A 17069-nucleotide genomic window follows, 5' to 3' on the forward strand; every position below is an offset into this window, starting at 1 on the left:
GCTGCTCTCTTAAAACTTCAATAAAAGGGCTTCTGTTTCCATCTATGGCAATGGTATCTAGGGAAAGAATACTTGAGTTTAATCCTGGCCTTTCCCGCTGATCCAACTGTGGCACCTTAGGTAAGTGGCATGACTTTTAGTTTAGAAAGTGTAGATAAGTGAACCTTCCTGGGTCTCATGTCTTAGTGTTGAAAGTGACAATGAAAAGGGTTTTGAGCCCATACAAGCAGCTGAGAACCCCGCCCTCAGAGCCCACTCGCCTGGGTGGTGGCGGCAGCAGGCTGCAGGTAGTCACTGGGACTGACGGCAGCAGTGGCAGCCATACTCATCTGTGGATGTGCTGGAAGAAAGAGACAAAGTAAGACACAAGACATCTTAGGAAAAGGACCCAAGCCCCCTGCCTCAGATTTTCTTTTTGCCTCTATTCATTCTTGCTTCTCCAAGAGGAGTTAACAGCCTCTCTCCACATGTCCCTGCCACAGGATGACAGCCCCACACCTTTTAGCAGATGATCTCTGCTCAGGCTCAGCTATGCAAGCCTGTGAGGAGCCAGGCCTGCCTCCAGTGCACTGGCCCCTTAACATGAAGACTCTAGACAGTAACTAGTCTGGGCACACCCCATCCCCAACTGGCTCTGCCAAGCTACACAGGAACCCTTTATAGTGGGCAGAGGAGCCCCAGCCAATCAATCTTCTGGCCCTAACTCAAGCTTCCTTCTCACTCCTGCTATAGGCAGACGCCAAACCAGCCCCACGGGTGGATGGATGGGGTACAAGGCTGGATCAGGGTTCCTGACAAGAAGGACACACCTATTTCATTCCAAATTCATGGGTGCTGTATTCTCGGCCTTTACCACAAAGGCATGAGGGTTCTAGGAATATCACATATGGTTAATTTCTTTAAATAAATTTACATTTTTACACTGGACAGTAGGTATTGGCTCCAAGAACAGGTAGAGCTAATAACAATATACAGAGAAGAATGTAAATAGAGTAAATTCTATTTTTGTCTAAATGTGTGTGTATATATGCATATATATAAAATGTTATAAGTTGTTATTGCTTGGTAGAATTTTACTTAACAAAGAATTTTTCTCCTTGTTCTATATTTCCCTATTTTCTCACAGTGATTAAACAACTGGTCTTCTGTATCCACAGATTCAATCAACCACAGATCAAAACGTTAGGAAAAAAATACTGTATCTATACTGAATATTGTAGACATTTTCTTGTCATTATTCCCCAAATAATACAGTGTAACAATTATGTGGTTTTAGGTATTACAAGTAATCAAGAGATGATTTAAAGTATACAGGAGGATGTGTGTATGCTACATGAAAACACTCTGCCATTTTATGTAAGGGACTTGAGTATCTGTGGATTTTCGTATCTGCAGAAGGTCCCGGAGCCAAATGCCCTGTGAATACTCAGGGACAACTATACCCTATTGTTCTTTTTTTAAAATAAAAGAAAATAAAGAAGGTTGAGGAAATTATGAAAGGAGATTCTACCCTGCATTTAGTCTAATTTAAAAGGAAAACAAGATGAAAAAAATGTAAGACATGAGGAGTTTGGGGGAGAGAATCTAGTTCATCTTGAGTTCATAAATCACTAAGGAAAAGAACACTGGGCAGGAAGTCAGGCTTCTATCCTAGAACTTTGGAAAGCTGATGCCAGGAAAAACAGATGAGGAATATTACTTGGGAGAGTTGAAAAGACAAAAAGGCTCAGAGCTTGAGCCCCTGGTGGGCACCTAGCAAGAAAAGGACAAAGGCTGGAGAGAGCAGAGCCATTCCCTCTGGGCGGGCCTCTCCAGCTTCTCTCTTTGGGGAAAGGATTCTTTTTTTTCCTTTTCTTTGATACCAGGGATTGAACTCAGGGGCACTCGACCACTGAGCTACATCCCCAGCCCTTTTTTGTATTTTATTTAGAGATGGGTCTCACTAAGTTGCTTAATGCCTTGGTTTTGCTGAGGATGGCTTTGAACTAGTGATCCTCCTTCCTCAGCCTCCTGAGCCACTGGGATTACAGGTGTATGCCACCATTCCCCGATGGGGAAAGGATTCTTAGAGAAAGGTAAAGGAAGGGTAAGCCCAGGATGGGTGATAGGCTGGTAGGAGGCTCCCCAGTGACTTTAATGGTCGCCAGGTCCCAAGCCACTGCAGGGCAGGGTGGTTCTGCAGGTCCTGCTCACTGTACCAGGAGCCCTCCTGGTGAGAATGTACACAAGAATGCACATGTAGATCCTGAAACATCCCAGACAGATCTTTGGCATATTTCTAGAATTACTGAATTCTAGAGTTGAATTATTGAATGATCGAATAGCACTGCAGTTACTGAGGGAAGGAGGAATGACCACAGGTACAGGCATGGAGTTGCAAAAAAACAAGACATGCTGAACACATCTCAGTTTCTTTTCATAGGGTTTTGGACAGACACATCAGGAAAACATAAACACCTTGCATCTGAATTCAACAGGCATCAACAGAAATCTTCATAATACTCTTGTGATCAAGAAGGGAAAAACTGACATGCCTCTAATCCCAGCAGCTCGGGAGGTAGAGGCAGGAGGATCATGAGTTCAAAAGCCAGTCTCAGCAACTTAGCAGGGCCCTAAGCAACTTAAAAAAGAACAGGGAAAAAATGTACTAGGTACAGTGCCCCACTCCTATAATCGCAGCTACTCCAGAGGCTGAGGCAAGAGGATTCCAAATTTGAAGCCAGCCTCAGAAATTTAGCAACACCTTGTCTCAAAAAAATTTTAAAAAGGGCTAGGGATGGGCGCTTGCCTAGCATGTGTGAGGCACTGGGTTTTATCCTCAGCACCACATAAAAATAAGCAAATAAAATAAAGGCATTCTGTCCATCTACAACTACAAAAAAAAAAAAAAATTTTTTTTAAATGCTGGGGATGTAGCTCAAGTAGTAAAGTGCCCTTGGGTTCAATATCCAGTACAAAAACAAACAAACAAAAACCAACCAGGGGAATAATTCAGGCAGGATGATAATCTAGTCTGGGGGCTAAAATGAGCATGCTTCTACCTAAGTGCTGAAGGTTGGCTGCTACATGTCGACTGGGTATGGAACCAAGGCCTTATACATGCTAGGGGTATCTCAAACTGGGGTGGGTCCCAGGAACCAACAGGCTCCATGGGCCTCTCCTCAAAGGACTCTCTTTATTTTTTGGTACTGGGGATTGAACTCAGAGGTGCTTTACCACTGAACCACATCCTCAGCCCATTTTATATTTTATTTGGAGACAGGGTCTCACTTAATTGCTAAGCCCTTGCTAAATTGCTGAGACTGGGGCTGGGGCTGGGGCTCAGCAGTAAGCACACTTGCCTGGCATGTGTGAAGCACTGGGTTCGATTCTTAACACCACATATAAATAAATAAAATAAAGGTCTATCAAAAACTAAAATAAATAAATAAATAGAAATAAATTTTAAAAAATAAATTGCTGAGATTGGCCTTAAATTTGTATACTCCTTCCTCAGCCTCCCAGGTGGCTTCCACAACCATGCCTGGTATATTGATCCACTACATGTCATGCCTTATGCCAAATGCTGTCATGTAAATTATCAGAGCATCACAGAAATCCTATGAGGATGGCATTGTATGTTTTACAGACAATACAGTGAGCCTGAGAGAGAATGCTCAGCCATTCCATTCCCTATTAGTGGACCACACATAATTTTTATTTAGGTTTAGAGCCTTCTGCTTTTAAGCATTACATCTACCAGTTTTTTGTTTTTTTTTAATATTTATTTATTTTTTACTTTTCGGTGGACACAACATCTTTGTTTGTATGTGGTGCTGAGGATAGAACCTGGGACGCACGCATGCCAGGTGAGCGCGCTACCGCTTGAGCCACATCCCCAGCCCCCATCTACCAGTTTTTAAAGATCTCTTTGAACCTTAAAACCAACACTCATTGTGTTTACAGCCCTTCTCAATTTTGTGACACCTGTAAGTTTAACTTGCTTTCTAGATCTTGGCACTGGTTCACAAACTTGGGTGGCAGGTAGACTACTCTAAAGCTGTTTTGTTGTTGTTGTTACTGCATGAGTTTAGGACAAGGATATGTCACTCATGTTTTTTTTTTTTTACAGCATGGTTTAGGTCAGGGATGTGTCACTCATGTATGAGTATGTTTGCATTAAGTCTTGATTTTTTTTTTTTTGTGTGTGTATGTGGTTCTGGGTATGAAACCAAGGCCTTATACATGCTAGGCAAATGTCTTATCACGGAACTAAACCCCCAGCCCCAAAATAAATTGTTTTTATAATTGTGGTTCATAGTCTAATAGTTTGAACACGACTGCTCTAAGGGAAAAAAATGTTTTGGGGTGTTGTCTTTGATTATTTTCATTACAATGTTAAACTTGACTTAATTTTATATGAACATAAATCTGTGTCTCAGTTAGTCAGCTTAATTGCTATAAAGTTAATAACTACAAAAAAGCCAGCAAAATTCAAATCAGCACCATCATTCTGGGAGGACGATGTTTGATGGAACCCTGATCACCGCTTTCAGCCAACGCATAGCACAGAGTCAACCCTCTGTGCCCCTTGAGCTCTGCTCACCCACCCTGCATTGGCCAGTGCCAAGTGACATAGTCTTCCCACTGCTTCTGGATGAAAAAGTCTTGTTCTTCACTTTGCACAGATGTACCACGAGTTGAACGTGCAAAATGAAGCTGTCCTAACTAGGCCATGCAGTTATAGTGGAGCACTTGTAAACACACAGGCCCTGAAGTGTGTAGGATGTGGCTAAGCAACAGTCCCCCGTGATGAGTGGTAGATGCTCATTTTTAAAGACAATCAGCATAATGAAAACACAAGAATAAAAAGTCTTCTGAAGCCAGAGTGGTACATGCCTATAATCCCACTGACTAGGGAGGCTGAGACAATAGACTGCAAGTTCCAGGCCCAGTAACTTAGTGAGACTCTTGCTCAAAGGTAAAAAGGGGGCAGCTGGGGTTGTGGCTCAGTGGTAGAGCACTTGCTTAACATGAGTGAGGCACTGGGTTTGATCCCCAGCACCATATAAACAAATTAAATAAATAAAATAAAAGTATTGTGTCCATATACAACTAAAAAAAATATTTAAAAAAAAAGTAAAAAGGGAACCTGGGGCAATAATTCAGTTGGTAGAGTGCTTGTCTTGCATGCACAAGGAGCTGGGTTCAATCTCCAGCACCACAAAAAATAAAATCAGTAAATAGGGATAGGGATGTGGCTCAGTGGTTAAATGTCCATGGGTTCAACCCCGGTACCAAAAAATAAAATGTACACACACATGGTGATATGTAGTAAATCCTACTGTTAAGTTAAAAAACAAATCACATATATATAGGTCAGGAAGACAAAGCTTGATGATTGCAAATATAAAACAAAAGACAATTACTACAGTCTTCAACTGCATTTCTTTCTTTTGCCTTCCCCTGCCCCAATAGTAGGGATTGAACCCAAGGGCACTCTACCACTGAGCTATACCCCCAGTCCTTAGGCTGTCCTCATACTTACCATCCTCCTGCCTCAGCCTCCCAAATTTCTGGGAGTACAGGTGTTTGCAACCATGCTTGGCTTGGGTTGCATTCTTTATTGGGGGGCGGGGGCAGGGGTAACTGGAGATTGATCCCGGGAGCACTTTACCTACATCCCTACTCATTTTTATTTTATGTCAAGTTCTTACTAAATTGCTGAGGCTGGCCTCAAAATTGCAATCCTTCTGCCTCCAACTCTGGAACTGCTGAGATTACAGGCATGCACCACTACACCTGGCTTTGGATTGCATTTCTAATAATTCAACCATAGGGCAAGAAAAATAATAGTCTTACTGCATTCTGCACACTTGGACGACATCTAGAGTGTCATGTTCCATTCTTTTTTTTTTTTTTTTTTTTGGGGGGGGAGTGGCAGGTATTGAGGATTGAACTCATGAGCACTCAACCACTGAGCCACATCCCCAGCCCTATTGTATATTTTTATTTAGAGACAGGGTCTGAGTTGCTTAGCGCCTTCCTTTTATTGAGTCTAGCTTTGAACTTGGACTCCTCCTGCCTCAGCCTCTTGAGCCACTGGGAATACAGGTGTGAGCCACTGCGCCTGGTCAAGTTCCATTTTGAGGGACATTTCAAAAGGAGAATTTACAACTAGGGGTTGTTCAGAGGAAAGTAGCAGTGGTTGTAGCAGGGTGCCTGATCCTAAATGTCATTTACCAGAGTACTCATTCCATATGAGTTCAAAGGGCAGAACCAAGACTTTGGTGTAGATATTTCAAGAAGGCAGATTTCAGTTTAATATAAGAACTTTCAAAAGATGGAACCAGTTGCCCTTGGGGATAATGTTCTCCTTTCTCTGGAATCATTTAACAAGAGGCAGGATGTGTACTTCTGTTGGAGATGGGCTCTTGAGATAGGGAGGAGAGTTGGACCAAATGATTTTTGGGGGATGGGGGTACAGCTCAGTGGAAGAATGCTTGCCTACCATGTGCAAGGCCCTGGGTTCAATACCAAGCACTGCCCCCCCCAAAAGATTTTTATACCTTTTAGATCATGTTGCTGATAAAAATGCAAGATGAGTTAGTTCCTAGCAGGCTGGGAAGGCAGGCAGGGGATCTCCCAGGAGACTTCCTGGGGCTCAAGTTCACTTGGCTAAAATTGGTAAATGACTCTCCCTCAGATCCTCTGTTATGAAAAGACAAGACACTGGAATAGGAGAGTGCAAATGAAATAAAGTAAAAATTGGCCTAGTGCTTCCTAATCATTTCCCTCTCTCTACCACAGTCATTATTACCCTGAACTCAAACTGGTTAGGGACCTGGCTGTGCTCTGAGGGCATCTTCAGTTAAAACAGAAGCAAGCTACAGACTGCTGGCACTCCACGTTGCACCATTTCAGTTTGGTTTCATTTTTCTCCCCAGCTGGCTCTTGAAACACTCCTCTACATCTCAAAACAATGTTTGTAAGTATGTCTCCTGATGTCACTCAGAGCTTTATGGCCCCTGGGCTGCAGACCTGGGCCACTAAACAAATGAAGAATCTCTGTTATTGCAAAATTATGTCCTGGGATTCACCATGAAAGGGAAAAGCAGCATTTCCTGCCGGTGTTTGGAAATGAAAAGTGGTAATGGAGAGGCAGCACACATACCTGCAGCACTTTGGTCAATGGTACTTTGGAACCTCATTAATTTGGAACCTTATATTTAAAATGTGTCATGTGGACAAAAATTGTGCTTTACTTTTCCTTCTTATTTAAAGCATGACTAAGTAGTGTATGAAGGCTGCAAAGGGACTCTTAGAGTTATGTGATTGTTTTATACTACTTCTGCCATTTTAATGGTACCATTTGCTCTTTGGGGGTGAGTGGTACTGGGAATTAAACCCAGAGGTGCACTCTATCACTGAGTTACATCTCCATTTTTATTTTTTGAGACAGTGTCTTGCTAAATTGCCCAAACTGGCCTCAAACTTGTGACCCTTCCACCTCAGCCTCCCAAGTTGCTGAGATTAAAAGCACGCACTATCACAGTTAATGTCTGATCATTGAAACCTACATTTAGCAACACTGATAAGTGGAATTACTGCATATTCTTGAAAGAAAAAGCTGCATGTCTTTCAAAGTTCTATCATTTAGACTTTTCATTAATTCAGTTGGCTAAAACTTCCCCAGTAGTCTCTGGGCTGGTAAAGTTTTGTTTTTGATGCTGAGGACTGAACGCAGGGGCACTTTACCACTGATCTACATTCCCAGCCCTTTTTTATTTTTTGAGACAGGGTCTCACTAAATTGCTTAGGGCCTGGCTAAGTTGCTGCAATTGCAGTCCTCCTGCATCAGCCTCCTGAGTTGCTGGGGTTACAGGTATGTGCCACCACACCTGGCTAAGGTGGTCAAGTTTTACAGTGATGTACTACACAAGCAACAGTACATCTCTTAGGCTCCAAGGAAAACTTCCAAGGACATCATATAAGACTTGACAGCATGGCAGCAGGGTACCAGGTGTCTCAAGAGCCACATCTGAATTTCTTTTCCTCATATAGGAAGCCAATAGACCCCAAGACTGACAGAAACACATCCAAAATCTCCAGGCTCTTGTTCGGATCACCCACTGCCATCTCCTGTTCCTTCCAGCACAGCCGTTTCTTTCTTCCTCCTTGGCTAGACTTGGTGGGACAGCTGTCAGTGCTTTGCTGTTCCCTCCCTCCTCGACTCACTCACATCCTATGCAAGCAGAGGCATCAGGACTTTGGCCCCTGCACTCTGCTTGCTGGTCATGCCCAAGTCACCACTGATGTCCTTGCTAATAAATCCAACAGACTCTCATTCCCTCCTCCTTGAAATTCCCATGAATTTTCTCCCACCTCTTCTTCTGTGGGCACCTCTTCCTTTACCATCCTTTAAATACTGAAAAACCTCAACATATGTCCTTCTCCTCACCCAATATCATTTCCCAAGTAACCAAGCCCACTCACTTGGCTTCCGGAACCTTCCACGTGCAGGCTGGCAACTCCCAAGCCCCGTGTGTTCAGCCAGTCCTTTTTCTACTTCAGCTGGCCACAGATACTGCCAGCATGGGGCATCCTTCCTGGCCTTCCCACCCTCAGTCCCCACAGGCCTCTTTCTAGACCCCTGAAGAGCCTATATTTTTGTTTCTGCCTTCCCTTGCTTACAGCTCTTCTATCTTTGCAATGCCTAATGCCTTCATCTTTCAGGTCTCAGGCTATTTTTTTCCCAGCAAGATTTGTTAACAGACATTGGGTAACAAGCATGCCAGGTCCTCAGAGGCCTTTCTGGACCCCCTGAGATGAGGTTTACTCCTTTAGTTTGCTAGCCACCCGTTAAATAAATAATCATGTGCCCTAATGTATGGGAGTATGGATGAGCTCCCCAGGTGGCCATGTTGTCTTCATTGAACTGGTGACACCAAGTCCCTCAGTACCCAGCACAGGGACATATTCCATGACTGAAACGTGAAAAAGTACTTCTGGCTAAACCAGCCTCTCTTCTGGTATTTTCAATCACAACAAAATCTGAGTATCCTCTTCATAGTAGATCATCAAGTTCTGATGATTCTACCTCCAAATTAGACATTTGTCTCTAGTCTTCTCACCACTCTTGTTCCCATGGCCACGGCCATGGCCATGGTATTAACTACCCTCAGCTCAGACTGAAATACATTCCCAGCCTCCAGAATGGTTTCCAGCCCCTGGCCTCGCTCCCTTTTACCCAGCCTCCACAATCTGGTCAGAAAAATCTATAAAATGCAAATCCCACCCTGCCACTCCCCTGATCAAGCCCCTCAATAAATTCCAGATGCTCTTATGATAAGCTTAGAAAGTCCATAGTGCCTCCTCTTGGCCCTTCCCCCTCCTCCCTCTCCCACTTTATCTCTGGCCCTTCCATCTTTCCCAGCATACACTTGAGAATTTTTCACTCCTAGAATTAAAAAACACCATACACTCTCTGATCTGGAACATAAAGCTGGCTCTCTCCCATTTGTCTGGCCATTTTAATTTCTTCAGAGTTCCTCTCTAACTCATTCTGAGAAAGCCTGTAATCCCAGCAACTCTGGAGGCTGAGGGAGGAGGATTGCAAATTTGAGGTCAGCCTGGGAAATTTAGTGAGGGCCTGTCTCAAAATAAAAAATAAAATGGGTTGGGGTGAAAAAGTACCCCTGGGTTTGATCTCTAGTAGTCCCCCATTATCCCCCCCCCAAAAAAGCCTTTCCTGACCTTCCCCATGTCTGAGACAGGTGACCTTGCCATGTGCCTGAGTGTACTCCCCATGACACCCTTCATAGCACTGACCCCACCACAGTCATAGGGCACAAGAGTATGTCTCTGACCTATGGGGTCTTTCTACAGCTAACTGGAGGGCAGGGGGAACACAGTATAACGGGCTGGCCTACTGTCCATTTCACCAAGAACTGCCTTTGTGCATGTGTGCGTGTGGTCCGAATCCTAGCCCATGCTAGGCAAATGCTCTAGCTCTGAACTACACCCCAGCAAAAACAGTGTCCTTTGAGACACAGGATAAGAGAAAAGAGGCCCATAAAAATTCCACAACAGTAGACTTTAGGAAGCTTCCCTCTGGGAGAGAACCCACTCCAACTCCACACCTAGGCCTTAGGAATGCTTAGCCTTTTTGCCTTCTGGGCTCCTACCACCCTGACCACACTGGCTTCCTTGGCCTTCTGCTCTGGTATTTCCCCTGGAGGAATTTCACTTTGCGCAAACAGTCCTTCTGTTGGCTATTTTGGTCAGCTTGGCTGGGCTGGGAGCCAACAAAGCAGTTTCTAAGCCCATGCTTTCCCTGTTGCCTGGAAGAATTCAGAGCTGGTGAGGGAAAAGCAAACCATGGCTGGTTTTAGAGAACAAAGCTGGGCCTCAAGGGAAGCTGACAAGAGAATTAGCTTGGATGGAGAGAGCAGCAACCCAGGTCATGAGAGACTCCAAACTACACTGAACATTTTTGAAAAGCAAATCTCCAACCTCACAGTAGCAATTATAAAAGAGCCCAGTAACAGACAAATTTCACTGATTTTCATTAAATGAGAACAACTCTGGGCACTGGCTGGCTAGTGCCACTGGCCAAAAGAGGAAGGTGAGTAGGGGACAGATCTCTTCTCTGCCTACATACTTAATTATGCCTCCTGTCTTCCCCATCCTGAACTCTGACCCCACAACTCAGTCTGTGGCCCTATGTGCATCCATGATTTATTTCAACAAGAAGTTAAAATTTCCTTCATCAGTTAATAGCCATTAATTCTCTCCTCTTCAAACAAAATTCCTTGCTAGTTACCTACAGTGAGCAGTTCCTGACTTCCAATGGTTTGGCTAATGATTTTTTAAAAAAAAAAATATTTATTTTTTAGTTGTAGTTGGACTCAATCTCTTTATTTTATTTATTTATTTATTTTTTTATGTGGCCCTGAGGCTCAAACCCAGGGCCTCACACGTGCCTAGGCGAGCGCTCTACTGCTGAGCACAACCCCAGCCCTGGCTAATGATCTTTTGACCTGATAATGCTATGAAGTGCACCCAAACAACCAGTGACTCACTTTCAGGACAGTATTCAATAAATCACATGAGACATTCAACACTTTATTATAAAGTAGGCTTTGCAGTAAATGAGATTTTGTCCAACTGCAGGCTAATGTAAGCGTTATAAGCCAGTTTAAAGCAGGTGAGGCAAAGCCACGACGCTCTTTAGGTTACGTGTATTAAATGTATTTTCAACTTACAATATTTTAACTTACTGTTGGATTTACATAACTCCATCACAAGTAGAGGAACATCTATACTTGCTGTTTTGTTTCTAATTAGTCTCCTGCCACTCTTTCTTGAACTTATTCCAACCAGGCTGTACCCTCCCTATTCATGCTGCCCAAACTGCTCAAACCACCAGAACCTCGATGCTGCTGAATCTAATGGCTAATTGTTATTAGACCTCAGACTTCATCTTTTGTGTTGATCTGACAGCTGGCTGCTCTTCCTCCATGACCCACTCTTCACTTGGCTACCAGGACATCCATACCAAGTTGGCCTCCTACCACTTGGGCTACTTCTAAATCATCTTTGCCAGTTCTTCTCTAAAATTCTAAGAGCCCAGTAACAGTAAGACGAATTTCACTGATTTTCATTAAGTGGTTGGGCTATCCCAGGGATCAGCTCCAGGACCCATCTTTCTTCTGCCTACACCCGTTTCCTGGGTGATTTTACCTAGTCTTATAGCTTTAAAAACGAGTATGATGATTCCCAAATTCTATCTGCAGATTTGTTATCGGAATGTCTACTGACATCTTCACTTGGATATAGTAATAAGTATCTCAAATATTCCTGGCCCTAAACAATGTTCCTGATAACTCCCTAATTCTGAGCCTCCTTCAAAATTTGCCATTGTAGCCATGAGTGGTGGTGCACACCTGTAATCCCAGTGGCTCAGGAGGCTGAGACAAAAGGAACTCAAGTTTGAGGCCAGCCTCGGCAATTTAGTGAAGCCTGATACAACTTGAGACCCTGTCTCAAAATAAAAAATAAAAAGGGCTGGGGAATGTAGCTGAGTGGTAAATTGACTCTGAGTTAAACTCCCAGTGCCCCCCAAAAGCAAAACAAAAACAATAATATACGGTGAATGCTAACTCCATTCTTTTAGCTGCTAAGCCCTAAAACCTTGGGTGTTATCTTTGATTATTTTTCCCACTCTCCACATTTGACAGCAGACACTTTCAGCTCTACCTTCAGAATATATTTGAATATTTATCACCTAGATCCACATTGTCTTTCACCTGGATAACTGAGAAAGGCTCCTACTGGCCTTCTGACCTTGACCTTGTCAATCTGTTCTCAACATGCATCAAATTTACACAAAAATCTTTTTATTCTTTTGCTCAGATTCCCCCCAATAGTGTCCCATTTCCCAAAGAGCCAAAGTTCCCACTGTGTCCTTATGTGACCTGGCTCCCTCTCTGACCTATCCTGCTGTCACTTTCCCTCCCTCCAGCTCCAGCTGCTGGCTTCTCTGTTACTTTAGAACATACCAGGTGTGGTCCCTTGTCAGGGTCCTCTTACTTGCTCTTATGGTTGCTGGAGGTCTCAACTTTCTCCCCTCACTCCAGATTGGGCATAGCTCATTCTCCTCCCCTCTTTCAGGGAACCACTCAGATGTCATTGAGATCATCCCTGATTACCATATGTAAATCCCCCCCACCCACACATTTTTCCTACCCTCTCTCTTCTATCTTTAGCACTTACTTTTTGTTTGGAGTGGGGTACTGGGGATTAAAGTCAGGGGCACTCAACCACTGAGCCACATCCCCAACCCTATTTTATTTTTTTATTTAGAGTCAGGATCTCATCGAGTTGCTTAGCTCCTTGCTAAACTGCTGAGGCTGGCTTCAAACTCCGGATCCTCCTGCCTTAGCCTCCCTACAGGCCTGGTGTTCTTACTTTTTTTTTCCTCTCATTCTTCTGGTATTAGTGGTTCTGGTATTAGGGATTGAGCCCTGGGGCACTTTACCATTGAGCTACATCCCCAGTCCCTTTTATTTATTTTGAGACAGGGTCTTGCTAAATTGCTGAGGTACTTGTGATCCTCCTGTCTCAGCCTCAGGAGTGGCTGGGATTACAGGTGTACACCACCCGGCCTGGCTAGCACTTCTTACTTTCAAACAAGTTTCTATCAGTTACTTATTTATTGTCTCCCAGTAAGAATTGGAAGTTTCCTAAAGATTCTCTTATTCACTGATGTACCCCTAGTTCCTGACCCTTCGGTACTTACCAAACATTTGTTCAATAAATTCTGGAGGGATGTGGAAGGGAGCTTTAAGAACCAAAGCAGAAACCCTGCAGATCGACATATCCTGGAAGCAGGTGAGGATCCACTCCCAAGTCTGCTCAGCTGATCCAGTTCCAGATAGAACTCTGTGGTGTTGGGAATTGAACCCAGGGGCGCTCAATTACTGAGCCAAATCCTCATGCCCTTTTGAGATAGGGTCTTGCTAAATTGATAAGGCTGGCCTCAAACTTCCAATCCTCCTGGTTTAGCCTCCCCAGCTGCAGGTATTTTAGGCATGTAACACCACCCTAGCTCCAGATGCAACTCTCAAGCCCACCAGTCTCTTCACATGTTCCTGAACAAATGCTTCAATGAACACATGAACACAATGAACACATACTAGGTAGTACATTTCAGGGTTTCTTTGAACTAACAAGTATAAAGGAATGGAGGGGTAGTTAAGATAATGAGGGCATCTGAATATAAATACCTCACCAAGGTCCACCCTAAATTCCTCTTCCCCAAAGGAGACTTATTTACATTCCCACCCTGCTTGAAGAAACACAGGCAGCAACGGATGGAAACTCCTCACCCAGACCAAAGCCGCCCCGAGAAAAAGTGCAGGGCTTTTCTGTCAAAGAATACTGGGCCTTAGCATTCTGTCTTAGAGAACAGGAGGAAAAAAGAAAGCAAGATACATTTTTTTCCCTTTGAAGAATCTCATTATGCACAAACACTGCTTCCTCTACTCTGGCAAATATATTATTTGTGAGTCACTCCCTACATTCACCCCAGGCTACAATCTGCTTCAGAAATGAGTAGTGACTTCATTTCCCCTGAGAAGAGAGGGCGGGCTTAGCGTTTTCTTTTTTGAAGGCTGGGAAATGTCTTGGTCTGTTTTTTTTCATAGGTTCATCTGAGAAGATTTCCAGTTAGACATTGACTGAAGAAAGAAATATTTCACTCAATCACATGGCCCTGATTGCTGTCTCTTATTCCTTATTCACTCTCTCTTGGAGGTCACTTTGTGATTCTACCAAATCCCACAGGAAAGGTAACAAGCCCAAAGAAAAGGCCCTAGAAAGATCACATTTGGAAATGTGCAAACCAGTAACTGTTGGCTCCTCCAGAGCAACTTTCACCCTGTGGCTACAATGAAAGACCACCTAACAGTCTAATTTACCAAGTAGGGGCAAATTAGCATCTCAGAGCACTTAGCATCAAATAACAGTCACCCAAGCTAAACCTCTGCATCGCAATGTGGAAGCTTCTGGCTAGATACAGCAAGCAATTCTGAAACGAAATGTAGCTAAGGGAAAGAGTTACCCAATGAAGGATTCCAATGGCTGGGCCTCCAAGCATGCTTGTCCTGTGATACAAACAGCTTTGACATCCCAAGCACTGCTTGGAGCTCTCTCTGGTACACTGAGCAATTCCCAAACCAAGCGCTCTGCCTGTTCATACCCCCTTGCTCTGGAACAGAGCTCATCTCCCAAAAGCACACCTGCCAGAAGTCCATTCTAATGAAAAGCACAGTGATTTCCATGCCATTGGCAGCCTCAGGGAATCCAGAAGACAGGTAGTGGAAGCCAGACTTCCCCCAAGCTGCTAGTGCTGACTCTGAGCTTGCTCCAGGGCTCTTTTAGCGGGGTCCCAGGAGGCAGTAGAAAACTCAGTTTTCCACTTCAGAGTCTGTCAACTGGAACAAATCTACCCACAACACCTGGGAGCATCTCCTCTTAGGCAATCTCCAATTCCTTTCCTATTTAGTCTGACAATGCCCTTGAGTCAGAAATGTCCCATGGTTTTGCCTCTTTGTTCTTCTTTCCACCTGGTTCCAAAAGATTACTGATGGAAAAGTGAGATCCCTTCTACCCTAAAGTCCTAAAAGAAAGCTTCTAGCCAAAAAGATCTACTGGCAAAGGAGAAAGAGCATCCAAAGAGACAGACTTTTAAATACATTTCAAAAACAAAATTAAAGTGCTGGATTTATGAAGGAGAAATAAAAAGAAAGCTCCCCACCACCACCACCACCACAGGTCATGATTAAGTATTCAAAGGGGGTAAAGTAAAACAAGTACATTTCATAATGATGTCCATTTCTCAGCCTAGAAATTACTGGTCTGGAACCAATGCACATGCCTGTAATCTCAGCAACTTGGGAAGCTGAGGTGGAAGGATCACAAGTTCCAGGCCAGCCTCAGCAACAAAGAGAAACCTGTCTCAAAAAAAAAAAACAGCTGGAGATGTAGCTAAGTGGTGGAACACCACTGGATTCAATCCCCAATACCTAAGAAAGAAATAAAGGAAGGAGGGAAGGAAGGAAGGATGAAAAGAAAGGGAGGAAAAATACTGGAAATTACCCATAAGGTAAGCATTCCTGGTTTAGAACATACTGGGGAGAAATTCATAGATTTGTTGAACTGCCCAAAGGGATACTCCAGACATACTACCCCAAATCTCAAGAAGCATATAACCTTCTGCAAATAGATTTTAGTCTAAATTTGCCACCCACAAGGTTTAAAATTGGACCCTGTAATCCCATATAAACTAGAACTGTTCATACTACTACATCCCTAAACTTCCTAATACTCCACACAATCTTTATTGACTTATTGGTACTGGGGATTGAATCCAGGGGTGCTTTACCAATAAGCTACAACCCCAGCACTTTTATTTTTCATTTTGACACAGGGCCTCCCTAAGTTCCTTAGGGCCTTGCTAAATTGCTGAGGCTGGCTTTGAACTTTGCGCTCCTCCTTTGCTGGGATTATCCACATATGCCACCATGCCTGGCCTCCACACAACATTTAAAGCAATGTCTCTCTGCCTCCTTCAATGTGTGGCTACTGCTCACTTGATCCAAAATAATTCCTTAATTTTTCAATGTTTGCAAACAGGGCTTCCAATCTGTGTGTATACAGAGAAAAGAGAAGGGAAAAAATAACTGTCAGAACATGCCACACTTCAATCATAGAAATGGGAGTGGGCAAGGTCTACTTGTCAAACGAAATATGAAGGTCTACTGGCTGACTACAATAAGTTTAACATGTCATCATAAGGGCACTAGTTGGGCAATAATTGCTTAAAGTAAGCTTGGGAATTGCCCCATACCTATAACAAAGGACTGTTCGTTGCCTGGCTCAAGGAACCCTGCAACTTCTCCAAAAGACAACAGAAAAATTAAGAAATTTAAAGTCAAGATATCGAAATGAACAAGCCTACCTACTGGAATGCCTTTACCCAGACATTTGCCAAAATACGCTCATGGCTTCTTTCCTCCTCTTTGACAGGCCTCCAGAGGGTGAATTCTGAGAGGGAAAGTGGCCAGTCTACGTGCTGTCCACAAAGATGCCAAACTTTTTATCCAGGAGCCAGTTCTCTCTGCTGGGCAGCCAGGGAATATCCAATTATCAATGTACTCTTTGTGGGTCTCCTTGTCGGAGTCTGTGTCTTTAGGAGCCTAGTTCAGGAGGTTCATCATTATCTAGGACCAGCTTTCTTTCCCTTATTGTGGATGCTTTTAACCAAAGAGTTTAAGCCTCTGAACAATCAAGTGGTACTAGAATTAGAAAATTCACCAATGGCCCTAGCCAATGAGAATCCATTTCCAACTGGTATTAAAGCCACTGAACACTGATATCATCAGCCCAATAGATAGGTTGTCTGACAGATTTGCCCTCTTCATCATACACAGGAATTTAAAATAAAGTAAGACACTGAGTTATATTCATTATTGCAAACAAAGGATTTCTTTGTGTTAGTAAACTAAATTACTGCTGTGGTCTGG

General features: G+C 43.5%; 1 protein-coding gene across 1 annotated transcript in view; it reads right to left on the reverse strand.

Moving 5' to 3' along the window:
• The window catches only part of Sp2 (Sp2 transcription factor), a 29881-nt gene that overhangs the window by 11379 nt on the left and 1433 nt on the right, over positions 1–17069 (reverse strand). Inside the window, exon 2 of the mRNA XM_027924677.2 lies at positions 261–340. Within this exon, the coding sequence (XP_027780478.2) occupies positions 261–340 (80 nt within the window). The remainder of the gene's footprint in view (positions 1–260; positions 341–17069) is intronic.

This window comes from Marmota flaviventris, chromosome 17, assembly GCF_047511675.1.
Source record: "Marmota flaviventris isolate mMarFla1 chromosome 17, mMarFla1.hap1, whole genome shotgun sequence".
NCBI lineage: Eukaryota > Metazoa > Chordata > Mammalia > Rodentia > Sciuridae > Marmota > Marmota flaviventris.